This window comes from Rhipicephalus sanguineus, chromosome 5 (assembly GCF_013339695.2).
Source record: "Rhipicephalus sanguineus isolate Rsan-2018 chromosome 5, BIME_Rsan_1.4, whole genome shotgun sequence".
Taxonomy (NCBI): Eukaryota; Metazoa; Arthropoda; class Arachnida; order Ixodida; family Ixodidae; genus Rhipicephalus; species Rhipicephalus sanguineus.
Genome location: NC_051180.1, coordinates 35,228,715 through 35,242,973, shown reverse-complemented (window position 1 = coordinate 35,242,973; position 14,259 = coordinate 35,228,715). Strand labels below are relative to the sequence as shown.

Below are 14,259 nucleotides of genomic sequence, written 5' to 3'. Positions count from 1 at the left end.
CAGGGTCCGAGCTACAGCACGGCGCCCGGAAAGACGTACTACACCGCAGCGTTTTCCCGACGAGCGTGCGAACCTGCGAAGGGAACGAGCGGTTCATCACCGACGTATCTGCATCCTGCGAGGAGATTATCCGACGCCCTTCTTCAAGACTCTCTCGAGATTTACTTGAAACGTCAACGGCGCTGCGAGTTCGTGCAGCCAGAACGCCGACTGCCGTCGCTGCACGCCAACTGCGAACTCGGCTCGAGAATCCAAAAGGCCGCCCTTTCTGACTGACCTCATTAGCGGCGAAGGGCAGCGCGCCCGAGACCCCCGTGAGGATCGCGTTCCGCGCAGTGCACCGCGATCTGTAGAGGCGACGGTGCAGAAGCGCGAGCCTCGAAAAGGACAGCCGTGAGCTCTCCTGCTGTTCGGGTAGAGGTAGAGACGTGCGTCTGTGTACCGACCAACAGCGCAGTTACAAGTGAAAGCAAAAGGACAGCGATTTAGCTTTCGTCTCGACTCGTGACGCGCTGCACTGCCACACGGCCAACTTGTGCAAGAACATCGGCGAGCCTAACAGGAAGTGACTTGTCGCGCATCTTATTATATTTCTTCAACAAAAAGGCCGCCGTGCAGGATCTCGCGGGGGCTTTTTCTTCTACGAAGGCCCGCGCTGTCATTCTGTCTCCCCGCGAGTCGCCGGGACTCGCTCGTCGAAGCCACGAAGCCACCGCGAGGAAACTCCCGTTGACCAGACGTCCGTTCTTACGACTTCGGCAGCCAAGCTGGAGCAAGCTCTTCGAGACTCGACCAGTGACGCCGCACTGTTCCGGTATGGTTTATGTGAGTATAGATAAACGCAGCCTCCATTTTCTGAGTCGCGGTAACGTCGGTTTCTGCGAAATTTATGACATCGTATTAGAGAATGTGCCAAGGAGAGAGTCAGAGCAGTACATACGGAGCAGCCCTCGAAACTTTCGAATTCACTGTACATTCGCAGTTTGAACCTCCTTGTCAAATGCGTTGCATTGAAAAGCCCGTGAAAAGAGAGTTTAATATTTTACAATAAATTTCATGCTGTCAGTTGCGATGTGCAAGGATGACTTAAAATGACCATTACTGCGTTGCAAAAAAGTAGAACAGTTTATCATTATAAATGCTTTGAGCCCAAGATCACGGCTGCATACCCTGAAAGTTCATTTTTTCTAATTATAGTTGCTCTACCATGTGCTGACGTAGGCTTGAAGAGTGTTGATTTGTTTGACGTAATGTAGAGCAGCAACAAAGGCACCAACCGAATGTCGTCTATTCATGTTTTCTCGGGCGTTTCCAATGGGAGGGCTATAAGAATAGCAGTAACAATGAATGCATTACATAGCGCCCAGAGATTGTTTAAACAGTAATAGTAATCACTCCTTTTTTTTTTTCACAGCATAACAAATTTACCACACGTGGTCATTTACCAAAAAAAGAAGGTTGTTTACACGTCTGTCTCATCCGTTTTGTCCACTCCATATTTCTGTAATTCTGTTATAACAACAAAATTCGTTCATGTGTATTTCCTATTCTCCACCACGTCACATATCTCAAGCGATACCACGTGGACTACGGCAAGTACTGGGACGGCGTATTCGCCAAAGCGCAAGATGCGATCAGTGCTAGAGACGAAGTTTCGAATATTGTGGAAACGATCTCTGATTCACTCGGATTGCATGCCATCTCCCAAAATATGTCTTCTGTCTCTCATCCGTCTAACAATATATACACAACCCTCCTCTCTATATCCTGCGAAACTCTTCGTTCAGGGTATTCATGTTTTACACCAACTCAAGCAAATTTCGGGTCTAAACAAGCCGAAACTAAGATTTGACTACAAAGGCCCGCCGTCATTGTCACGCCGTAGCCCTTATATCACCACGGCCGGGTCTTGACCCCGATACTCATAAAATCTTCTATGATATAGTAAATGCTCCCTGATTTGGAATTCACGATACCGGGAAAAATGTCCGAATTAACCACATACTGAATTTTCGAAAGTATATGGCCTTAATTACGTTAGTGTGGAACCACTGAAATGATCATGCTGTCCTGGAAGGTGGTGCCTCCTGCAGGTAACAAATTTAACTGACATATGTAAGCGCGGTAGGCTTTTCGAGCGCGAGGCACACTACCCAGCGCGTTTTAATGTATAGAATTTCCGTATATAGAGCGCCACAGCCATGGCATGGAGACGGAGCATGGCCTCAGGGATCGTGGTAGGCGAGCGAGCGCCGTCGTCAATGGCCCGAACCCGCGCTCAACGAGAGGAGCTGTCTTGCCAGTAAGCGTGACTGCGGCATCCGTACTTTCAGTTTAGCTTGAAGGCTATGGCCCTAACTCGACCTGTTCAAAGGACATCTGCACGGAAATTTCCCATTGAATAAATTGGTTGTAAAAGAGCAGTCATGACAAAGCTTGAAGGCTCGTATAATTACTTAGTTTGCTTACCATGACCTTTGAAAGAGCATCTGAGCAGATGAGGCGGGCCTCATATTGGTTTCCGGATACGACAATAGACGCAGCACGTCACCTCCAATATTTTTCAGCGTCCTGCAGGCGCCGCCTTATCGCGAAGCTCATGCCCGCAGCAGTAGCGCCAACATTCTTGATCATAATTCCGAAATGACTAAAGATGTAGAACGATAAAATTTTTTCGAGTTTCAAACGTCTTTCTCTTCGATCTCCTCGAGGAGTCACTCGTATTTAAAACCTGAAGTTTTGCAAGAAGGCTGTGGCGTCCAAGGTATTGTCGCCTGTAAGGTACACCATAATCAGTGCGGACACTTTGAAAAACTGCGACTTTGACCTGCATCGCGCGCCTACTTGTTCTCCATGGTTACTTTCTGTTCGGGTTCTTTTTTTTTTAAGTGGGATTGTAAGAGAGTAATATATTGATATTTTCCTACTACCCCTTACGATCCCAGTTCGCTATTCAACATATTTTTACTCAGCTAATATTCAGCTTCTGTTCAATAAGCTTTCAAACATAGCAGAAGTTCAGGGTAAAATTGAGGCTGAAAATGATGCGAAGACATCGAACAAGAATGTCACGATAGCAAATATTTAGACAAGGAGATCCACTCGTATTTGTCAGGGCAAAAACTCGAAGGTACATATGTACAGCTTCTATGATTGCCCTTTTTTAGTTCTTTAATGTGGTGTTGTGTGCCCCGCCACGGTGGTCTAGTGGTTATGGCGCTCGAATGCTGACCCGAAGGTCGCAGGATCGAATACCGGCCGCGGTGGCTGCATTTTCGATGGAGGCGAAAGTGTTTGAGGCCCGCGTACTTAGATTTCGGTGCACGTTAAAGAACCCCAGGTGATCGAAATTTCCGGAGCCTTCCACTACGGCGTCTCTCATAATCATATCGTAGTTTTGGACGTTAAATTTCAGAAAAAAAATATGGTCTTGCGTGTAGTGTATCAGATGGCGCTCGCAAGAGAGTTCATCTAAGCTCACCGTCGCATATGCCTCACTGCCAGCGCTTCAGGTTAGCGGTCTTCGCCTTCGTTACACAAGCTCAGTGTGTTTTCAACGAGCATTTATGTAAGAACACTTTACCACAACCGGGCTATACCCACGGGCGTGCGTGCACACGGAATGTAGAAAAGTGTAAGCTTTGTCTCGTTTTTGGCCAGTCGACTTGAACTGATTCGCATATACTCGTCTGTACAGCAGCGGAGGTGGCCTGGTAAACAGTCTATTTGGTCACGATGCCGAGTACAAAGGGCACGGAAAAACCGAGCGGATAGAAGATAGACAACAGGATGATAGCTTCTGTGTCCAATCATATCCGGTCGCTAATCTTGTCTCTGGGTCTTGTTTTGAACGTTCATTGTGTACAGCACGAAGGAGATTCAGCCAGACCAACTTATACTTTGTTCCCATTTCATAAATATTGGCAACCTACTCGGCGCTCAAGTTCAGTCAGACTCAGTAAATAATCTGTCGCAAATTAGCAGCCTGCGATTCCGTAAAAGAATACACGCGTTGTTATTTGTCTTGGAAACATCGCCATCCTTGTCTGAAAGGTTTTCAATTTCCTCCGCAGGCTAGAAAATGTTTTCTGCTTATAAAATTACGCATGACTTGTTCCTCGCAATCCAGATAAGCACAATAAAACTAGTGGCTAGGCGAGTTGGTTCATACTTCAAAGAGAAAGAGAGATGAAAAAATGAAGGCCGGGAGGTTAACCAGATATTAGCATCTAGTTTGCTACCCAGCACTTGAAAATGTTCATACATGAAAGGCATACTTGCCGAAAAATGAGCAAAGTTGTGCCTCGCAGCCATATCTACACGACAGTGCCGAGACTTTTAATAATGTCCCACGATTATTAGCAAAGAAATTGCTCATTCATTAACATGAATAAATGAGGGGAAGCCAGTTCGACCCACTTCTTGAGAAACGTGACCGAAAGTTATTAATTTCAATGCCAGCTCCGCCGCAGTTGTTATCGCATGGTCAACGCCATTTCTTATTGGCCCCAACATTCGACGTAGTGTTTGCCTCGCTTTGGCGTTGTTCTTTAAACCAAGAATAAAAGGCGCCTCGATTGGCTAAAAATGTTGGCTCTGACGTCGCGAAAATTCTGGCGTCATGAATAATAGAGGGGAAGGCAGTTGATACCTGCTTCTTGATAAATGTGGCCGGGAGTTATTAATTTCAATACGTAGATCTGCCGTAAAGTTTACGTTCGCTGCCATTTCTTTCTGCCTGCAATATACGACGTAGCATATGCCTCGCTTTAGTACTGTTCTTTAAACCAAGAATAAACGACGCCTCGGTTGCCTGAAAATGTTGACTCTGACGTCGCGAGAGTTTTGACACCATCGCTCAAGCCCTAAATTTTTCCAGCACACTTAATCGCAGCTGCTTCAAACGCATTAACCTCGATAGTTCATGATAACCTATCGCGCCCCCCCTTGTTTGGACAGCAAAGTAGCCTGCACCGCTTTTGTCTTTCTCGAAGCTGTCTCTTTTGCCAGCTACGTGAGAATTGGAATGGGGCTTAAGATGGCCGCTGTCCACTTAGCCGTCTATTTAGCCGTCTACGGTGAGTATTGGAACACACCCTCTGTCGACAACAGCCGCCGTGACGTCACCTGTATGATTAGGTGACGTCGCGAGCAAGAGACGCTGTCAGTGGGCGAAGAAGAGCTTGTTTTCTGCCAGCAGATGCGCGCGTTTCTTGCGTTTCCACCTCGGACGCTGAGGAAGGGCACTCGGAGAGGTGGATAGACGAGCCGACGAACGCAGCCTAGCGAAGAAAAGAGCGAAACTAGAAAGCGCGTGCAACTTCGCCAGCGTTCGCTGTAGACTCGTGCACAACTGCAACGCCACAACTATAAATTTCGACCTCTGGTTGGTTTAGGCTCTAGTTTAGGGGCCCTTTGAAGGCCCACAAATTACAATGCGCACAGGCATAATGAATCATCATCATCAGAAACAGCATCAACAAAGTGTGCACAAAGTGGCATTCTATAGGATAGTTTGAAACGGCCACTTTTACGCGCACAGATATTCCTTTCCTTGCGGTAAGCGAAGCCAGGCTTGCGATTGAGAAGGCGATGCGAGTATGCTATCGCGTTTTACTATTGAAGGCGAAGCTCAAGCGTCCTCCAAGTTTTTTTTTTTTTAACACGAAAGTGTTTTATGCCGGGGTCCACCAAGTACATCCGTCACGGATATGACGTTGATAAAATGGACGCCAACGGGTGAGAAAGAAAAAACCAAGAAAAAGATACCCCGCTGGGAATCGAACCCACGACGTTGCGGCCGCGACGACAAGCGCCCGACGCTCTACCGACTAAGCCAACTCGAGAGATGCTAGGCACGGCGCGGACGCGCTTTATATCTTTCACACATTCTCTTTCGCGGCGGGCGGAGCGGGGCGGTGCCGCCGTCTGTGAGAGGTGAAAAGAAGTAATGCTCCACGATCGACACTTACTAGCGCTTACTCCGAGATTGCACGTGATATCGGAGGTCATGGTTAAAGCGTCTCGATACCAGAGAGGTAGACTGGCCGCGCTGGCGTCGCCGAGGCACCCTTGACGCAGTTACGTTCTTTGCCTTTCGATTCGTGTTAGCGTGCGTCGGCTCATCGGAGTAGTGCAGCTTCTACGTGCACGAATGGGATTTCTCTGCCGCCGACTGCTTCAATTGCGAGAGCACCGACTAACAAAACTGCTGCAATATGCGTTGCAGAAAGGACGCGATTTCGACGGGCGAATGCCGTGCCTTGGTAGAGCGAGAGCAGCGCCTGCGAGACAGAGGCCAGCGGGACGCACGCGTTTGCGGCTCAGGCTACGAACCTCTACCTCCCGCGTTGCTGAAGTGCAGTGTGTGTTATGTATGCATGAGCACAGGCGTCGGCTACCCATTACTAGAAAGTGCACACCGTGCCGTTTCTCTCCTTAATTGACGACGCTTTGAAGAAGTGCATACCGGGTACCAGTGTTGATTATGAGCTTGTTGATATCATCCTTACGCGCGATTCACGATTCGCTGTGTCCATATATATGTTCACACCGTCAGCTACCTCAACGGTTTAATCATGATCATGGCCGTTAGTCGTCGCGATAGAGACATGCTGTCAACATGGGTGCATCCACGTCAAACGGTGCTATAGCTGCCAAACACGAATATACATTGCACAAGCTCTTATATATGATAAGCACTACTTCTGTGAAGACACGTTTCACTTTCGTGTTATACCGATTCCTATGCCGGAGGGATCAGCCATGTTTTTTTTTTAACACCTCTTGACTTAGGCGACGGAATTCGCGTTCTCTAGAGAGTGTTGTCATATTTCAGCCACGGCGCGGACGCTACTACCGGTATGCTGCAAACATAGCCGGTGCGGTGGGAGTGGCTGTCGTTAAACGTGTAAAAGAGAAACATTACGGCCGTTGGGCGGAAGGAAGCTGCTGTAACAAAACGGCGACCGCCCGCGAACGAGTTCTCACTCTTCGTCTAGCTTACGTCGTTATCATGTGTGCACAGTGATAGACCAACCGTCGATGCGGCTGTAAAAGCATACACAAGCGCGCGCGGCAGCCCACCGGAAGAGCCCTTTTGATCGCCGGAAATGAAGCTCCGGAGGAGACGGTGCTTCCGTTCGGACTGCAGCCGGCTTCCGCCAGCGTTCTCGCTTGTTCTTGTTTGTCTCTTCGTACTTCGCTTGCACTAAACGCCCAGTATGCCGTGTAACGGCCGCCACGCTTGCCGCCTCATCCATGCATGCACTGCGGGCGAACCGCTCGCTGACAGAGTGTGGCGTTCCGCTCACCAGGGCCCCGCTTTCGCTTTCCGTTTATAACTGTTCGAACCAGACGACGCAGTATTGCGCCGTCGGATGTTTGGTCTCCTTTTGTTCTTGTTAGTGAAGCGAATCCGCAGTGCACCCGTCGGTGTATGTAACGTCACTGCATGCAAGTTGCGCTACGCAGCGCCCATTGCAGGCAGCAGCTCCTGCAGTTGCCCAAAGCGTAGCCGCAGTCGTAACCGCCATCCCTCTGCCTCCACCCCGCAAACAGACCAACGCAACCGTAAAAGAAACAACGAAATGCATTAAGTTATGCAGTGCCAGAATCGCGATGTGCTTGCTCGCGGTTCTTTGGTCCGAATTGTCTGTGCTTCTTTAAACAGCATTTATGACCGAAACACATGGCCACTACCCGAATGAAGTACATGCCGAGAAAAGCCAAGTAGGGAGAAGCAGAAACTTTAATACACACAAAAGAAATATTTGAAATAGCGTTTTCTAGTTACAGGTGGGACCACTACTTTGAGATTTGAGCGAACCTGCCTACCTTTCTAGCAACTCACGCTTCTGCAATGCGCATATATGGCTAACATGGCCATATATACAGCCCTTCATCGGCGACAAAAAGGGAATCAGTGAGTGTATGGAAACGAGCTTGAACGCAGGTATTTCATACAGCTGTTACAAATTGAGAAAATGGAGTGTAGGGAACAGAATTCGTATGGGCTGAATGGTTGCACGCAGCGAGATGGATTTCCAGCATAAAACACTGACAACGACAGAAGGAAGACGACAAGCAGCAATGACAAGCTGTGCATCGTTTTACTTCTACCTTTGTCAGTGCTCCCTGTTGAAAATCCTTCTTGGAGCTCAAAGACGGAGGCAGATGGATTGGTTCTTGCTGTCATAGGCCACGTGAGAGTCTCTACAAGCTTATCGAAGAGTATACGTTAGAACAATTTTTGGTGGTAAATGAGTTAAGGAAATGAAGGGGCCACTCAAGTTAGGAGACCCAACTCCAACCTTAACCTCCTCCTCTTTCTTTTTTTTCGCAGCGTATCGAGTGACCTTCAGTCGCTTCGCGTCGTGGAACGAGCGGATGTGCCCCTAACCATCCTTTTACTTAGCACCTGGCCGACAGGCGTCAAAACAGGAGGCTGCTTGCGTGCGAAGGCGCAAGGTCTGCGACCAACGGCCACGGCCCATCGGCTGCTCAAAATAGGAGCGCCCGCACGCCGCAGAGGCCAGTGTCCAGAGACCTATATATTACGTGTGGCAAGGCGTGGGCCCCCGAATGTGGGTCGCCGGACCGTTCCACATTCGACCATGCACGCGGCGCGGCGTCAAACCGGCCAAGGAGGAAGGAGGAAGGTAAACATTGCTACACCCAAAAGAATCGGCCGAGAGAATTGGATGCGTGGTGGTGGGAAGATGCATAGGAGGGTGCAGGCAGTCGTTTAGGAGGAGACAGAACCTTTTCGCGAGAGAGTACCATCCCGCGAAGAAGAAAAAAAAAAAAGGCCGACGCGTGCAAAGCACTGGGCAGGAGGCGAGCGCCGACAACAAAAGGTGTAAGAAAGAGGGTGTTTCGAGAAGACGGAAGTAGAGCAGGCATCGCTGCAACATCAAGACCGGCGCGCGCGTTCTGCGAGGGCGCAGGATGCGGCCGGCTTGCGCGGCAAAGCACCCCCTCGTCCGGTGGCGCACGCGCGTCTCCTGCGACAGCTGTTTCTCGCTGTGGCGGCGACTGCAACCACGTGACGTGGACAGGTGGCCCGGACGCGGGCTGCCAGGAGCGAGAACGACGCGCCAGCTGCCCCGGGCGGAAACCAACCGCGGGTAGATGGCCGGCAGGGGGGGGACGCCGCACACCTTTGGTGGGGGGGAGAGAACCCCTCGACGCGGAGAAGAAAGGAAACGAGGACGGCAGAGGAAATAGCGCAGACCGAGAGAAAGGAAACGAGGAGAGAGAGGAGGCTGAAAGGGGAAAGGGAAATGTGAAGCATGGTTGCAGCCCAAACGGGAGCATCGCAGGCAGCAGTAGTCTCAGACCCGTGGTTGGATGTGGAGCGTCTAGCTTCCGAGCTGTGTCCCGGTCCTGGCGGCGGTGGTGCAACTGTCGGAGTACCGCTGATGCCATACCTGCGCAACGGTGGCCTCAGCGGCGAATAGGGCAGCGTGCTGTTGATCCAGTGCAACTTGACTTCCTGAAAGGCAAACTGCCAGGACTTGCCGGCATAGGGTGGTCTCGACTACACATTTGATCACACTGAACACATCAGCTCAATCGCCGCCTCGACCGCACCGAGTCTTCGACACTGCAGTCGATCGGTGTTCGAAGCCGAGCTACCTGGAAATCAGCATTTAGTCGACTAACCAGGAATGTACGACGTCCAAGTTCACAAGCCGTGCGCAGTGCCGGTAAGTGTGCCCACAGCGGGTAGTCTTCGACGACTGTCATCGGCCAACGTTGTCAAGATTGAATGTTAGCTGTCTTAGAAGTGAAGTAACCCTATGCGACCCTGCGTGCAGCTTTCACAGGACCCCGTTGAAGCGCGGGAAAAGTGCACCGATAATTACGGACCGACGCTATCTGCTTCCGTATAAACATGCCAATGTCGCCGGAAGTCGTTCATCTCGGCACCGCGCGATAACCGCTGCAGTTGACAGGGCACGCAGGCGCTGTCGGCTTTTACACTATGTCAGCAACGTTTCTACGACTCATCCTCAGCGCTTACCTTTCTATTGCCATTTGTGTGTCTGTTTTAAAGCTTTGATGACAGACATGCAGTTTCGGGAGAAATGATGGTGCACTGTTTTTATCAGCCTGTGAACTCTGAAATGAATACCCCAAGTTCAGTTATTTTCTTTCGTCGTCACTCTTTGCTTGTATGCGTGGCATTTTGGAGGCTTGGTAGAGTACTTCGCACACTGCACAACTACAAACCACGCCCGTAGCCAGGAATTTTTTTCGGGGGGGGGGGGGGGGGGGGGGGGGGACCCACTTGCTGAAAGCCTTGACAATTTAAGAAAAACGCCTATTTTCACTATTTATTTTAGGTAAAACACCATGTATCATAAAAATTTTGCCCCCCCCCCCCCCCTAGCTACGGGCCTGCTACAAACGTCTCTAGTCCGATGGCAATAGATACATTGTTCGTATGGGCACTCAAGCTGGAAACTGTATCAGGAACCGGTGTTTGCGAGGAAGATGTATCGCCAAGAGCTTGAATAGCTTCGCGGCCTGTATTCGCTGCCTTGAGAGCAAAGGCGCATCGTGGTTGTTGCAGTCAGACTTAAACTCGCTATACTCGTCCAAACAGATTATGCAAAAATGTTCAGCTTTGCCTCCAAACCCGTAATCCACCAACCTTTATCTCCGATTGAACGCCAGTTGCTGGGGGCATTAACAATACCTGTGCGCTGGCTTCACCGCAGCGTGGTTCGTGAAGGGTCTAAGTGGCGCTCACCGTTCATGGCCTCGTGTTCGTGGAAAAACGTCTAAAGGTAGAAACAATCTTTGCATTCCGTCCACGGACGATACTTGTGCACAGAACGCTAACAACGTGACGCTGCTCTTGCATATGGGGTCCTACGACCGCCTATAATCGACTACGTTGCTAATCGTAATGTGTGATGTTTTACTAAACTACACAGGCTGCACAAGACTGGGTCGGCATAATGCGTATTAAAATGTTTGTTGCAGTTTGTTGTTAGCAACAAGAAGGGGTACATGAATTAAGTAGTGCTATAGGAACGTGAAGGCGCCAAACATGTGGGCGCATGGGTAGATGGACGGACACTCAAGTTAACGAAACACCTCTGGCGACAGGTAATTGTGTCCCTGCCAATTCTAACACCGTGGTCCCTGCCGAGTAAGCGCGGCTGTCGAAAGTTACACAGCATGTGTTAAATCTAAGCTTTGAACTCTGTCACTAGATATTCTATGAATGTTCAGTCGAAGGTTTCCAACACAGTTGTCTTCATTTTGTCGTTGTGCAGGAATCGTACCAGACGATGAGCCCGAGCTCGTGGTTCGGCCCGGCGGCGAGCTCCCCTGAACAGCAGCCTTCCCCGGCCTCCACTTACCGGGGTCTGTACGCCCTGACAGTCCGCTGGCAACCCCCTGTGCCCAGAGGTGAAGCGCCCCGGCACCGAAAAGACAATTCTTCCCTTCCGAAAGGTGAGCAACACTGCACATGCTTATACGTCAGGACTGTTACCAGTTTTGCTGCCCTTTGGCATGGCCAGTGGTGCATTGCGAGTTACATGCTCCGCATTCTTTGAAGCATTGCGGTCACCGCTACATATAGGGGTACTTCTTTGGGGGGGGTGGGGGGGTGGGGGGATGGGAGGGAGGAGCAATGTTCACCGCGGCGCTACCCCTTCTCCCCTCCCTGCTTGTCGAGTCCGAAAGAAAACAAGCTTCGCGATGGATGCAAATGATGATAACGTGTTTCTCACAATGGCCTGCTTTTGGTCCCCGGTTTTGCGGGGGTAATGGTGAGAAGGAAACAGTTCTTGCAATGCAACATTAGGGATGTTCGGCCGCCATTCTAGTCAACCCCCCCCCCCCCCCTCGCGCATGCATTGACTGCTACAACGCATGCATGTCAATTTGCATTTACATAACGAGGTTGTCTGACAGAGCTCCATCTGGCGCATTGTTAATCACTACAAGGTGCGTACTCAGGGTGTTACAAACTAGCCTCAAAAGAATGTTCTGCGTGGACATTCCAAATCGCATACATCGCTGCGAATGACTTGATGTATAAACATTACGGAAACTTCAAGAGCTATCGTACATTGAAAATCGCAGCAGAGGAGTGTCCATTTCATGAGACAGAGTGACGTGTGATCACGGGTAGTTCGACTCAGCGCGATCCCATCAGGTGCATCACGTCTCACAATGCACGTTTACAATGAACGCTCGCAATGCATAATTACAATGAGACATCTGCTTTGTAATTTGTGTAGACCAAGATTGAATATTTTAGTGGAAGGCAGTTAGGTTGGCCATTGTTGATTATTAACAACGGCAACCGAAGGTCGCAGGTTCGGTCCCTGCCGGCGGCAAGTTATCTTTTCGTCAACTTTAAGACATATCGTGATTGCTACATATAACGCCCCCAATACTTTACTTGGCATTATTGTCAGTTAGGTCTCATTAATGCTGTGTCTAACAAAGAAAAACGAGCCCTTAAAATAATTCTTCTTTCCTTCATTAACAACGGAAAGCACGACTGAAAAATAGGACACGGAGTAGTAGACAGGATACAGGCCCGTAGCCAGGAATTTTTTTCGGGGGGGGGGGGGGGGGGCACTTGCTGAAAACCTTGACTGTTTGAGAAAAACACTCATTTGTATTATTTATTTTTGGTAAAAACACCTACTTCAAAATTTCAGGAAGGGGGGGGGGGTGCCCCCTCCCCTGGCTACGGGCCTGACAGGATATCACACTAATCTGCCCTTGGATGCTATTCTCTCGCGTCCCGATTTTCGCGCTCTTTCTGCGTCACGAAGCCGTACGGCGGCCCCTGTCGCCGTTAGGGAGAAGCTTTTGGCGTATTCGTGTTCGCGCCCTTTCGCTTCAGGCAACGTCGATTGAAAGGAAGGAGACAGATGGCGATGCGTGTACTAGGGAACTGCGACGCACCACATTAACGCGAGTATTGAAGCACGCGACTGGCTGGTCATATGCGCGGTTTTAAAGTAAATCATTTCGCGAAACTAATAAAGAAGCGCATTGTTGAGATCTTCTCTGTCACGACGATCCCAGCTTCTGACACAGCGAAAACATCTGCTCCTTTCAATGAACTCATTCAATTAACTTTAAATAGTTCTTCCAACTGTTACCTGACTCATGTAAATGTATGTTCCGATATATGTATACAACATAACCCTTAACTTTAGCGAGAACGATCGATTTCGTGCGAGTTTTATTTTTCAAAACACACTTTCTAAATATTCGAAAAACCGGAAGTGCTGAACCTGAAGTACTTGGAAGAGAAACAAGAGTCCCTCATTCGTGCCACTACCCACGAAACATAAAACCTCTATAAAACGTCCTTAAAACGTGTAAAACCTCTATAAACCTCTACAAAACGTTTTATGGAGGTTTCGTGTTTCGTGGGTAATAATCGTGATGTACCCACCAATCAGTCTTCATCGTTTACATCAGTAAAACTGCAAGTAAGAAGTGCGATTTGGGCAGGGGCGTAGCCAGGAATTTTTTTCGGGGGGGGGGGGGGTTCAACCATACTTTATGTATGTTCGTGCGTGCGTTTGTATGTGTGCGTGTATATATGCGCAAGCAAAATTGAAAAATTTCGGGGGGGGGGGGGGTTGGACCCCCCCCCCCCCCTTGGCTACGCCCCTGGATTTGGGAATACAGTTTGTCTTTTATTCATGACTTTGAAGATGAAAAAGTTTCCTAATGCTTCACGAAATCCTTAACATTTCGTTTCTCTGCAGATCCGCGCCAGTGGAGCCGGGAGGACGTGGCCGTCTGGCTTGTGCACGTCATGGATCAACACCGATTGCCGGCCGTCTCCACCGACCGATTCCTGATGAACGGAAAAGCGCTCTGCCTCATGACCATGGAGATGTTCGTGCAGCGGGTACCCCTCGGTGGCAAACTACTCTACAAGGACTTCCAGCTTAGGCTCAGCAACGTGCTTTACAACTGAACCATGCAGTGGCACTTCGAAAACCAAAGTTTGATCTTGCGCCGAAACTTAGCAGCCCACGGCCCACTCATACTATATAGCAGAACACAAAACCGTCTGATCGCAGCACCTACGATGACTCACGTGTAACTTGGCTGAACAGTGTCTATAGGTGACACAGACAAGATAGCGCTAGCCATGATGTCATCAGTAGGTGAATATGAAATTGCAAGATGTACCGGCAGACGGCTCGCCACGAAGGTTATATCGAGAAGTCATCTCTACAAGACGCATCCTTTCTC

General features: G+C 49.5%; 1 protein-coding gene across 3 annotated transcripts; it reads left to right on the top strand.

The window, feature by feature from the left end:
• Positions 1-377: 377 nt before the first annotated feature.
• On the top strand, positions 378-14,256 carry LOC119393485 (ets DNA-binding protein pokkuri). Of its 3 annotated transcripts, XM_037660528.2 has the most exons (4): positions 378-825; positions 8,345-9,710; positions 11,292-11,472; positions 13,764-14,256. In XM_037660528.2, exons 2-4 carry the CDS (start codon positions 9,672-9,674, stop codon positions 13,976-13,978), a joined length of 435 nt encoding a protein of 144 aa, XP_037516456.1. In that variant the 5' UTR covers positions 378-825; positions 8,345-9,671; the 3' UTR covers positions 13,979-14,256. The 3 variants fall into 3 exon arrangements, with proteins under 3 accessions (XP_037516456.1, XP_037516457.1, XP_049272218.1); XM_037660529.2 differs by lacking the exon at positions 8,345-9,710 and having other exon boundaries at positions 383-825; XM_049416261.1 differs by lacking the exons at positions 378-825; positions 8,345-9,710 and adding an exon at positions 2,193-2,302.
• The last annotated feature ends 3 nt before the right edge of the window (positions 14,257-14,259 follow it).

What these genes read in the sequence shown, in the direction of transcription:
- LOC119393485 (XM_049416261.1), top strand. Translation starts at nt 2,207, where the DNA reads ATGGAGACGGAGCATGGCCTCAGGGATCGTGGTAGGCGAGCGAGCGCC. An exon ending in CGAGAGGAGCTGTCTTGCCA is followed by an intron (nt 2,303 to 11,291) that starts GTAAGCGTGACT and finishes GTCGTTGTGCAG; the next exon opens with GAATCGTACCAGACGATGAG. An exon ending in CAATTCTTCCCTTCCGAAAG is followed by an intron (nt 11,473 to 13,763) that starts GTGAGCAACACT and finishes GTTTCTCTGCAG; the next exon opens with ATCCGCGCCAGTGGAGCCGG.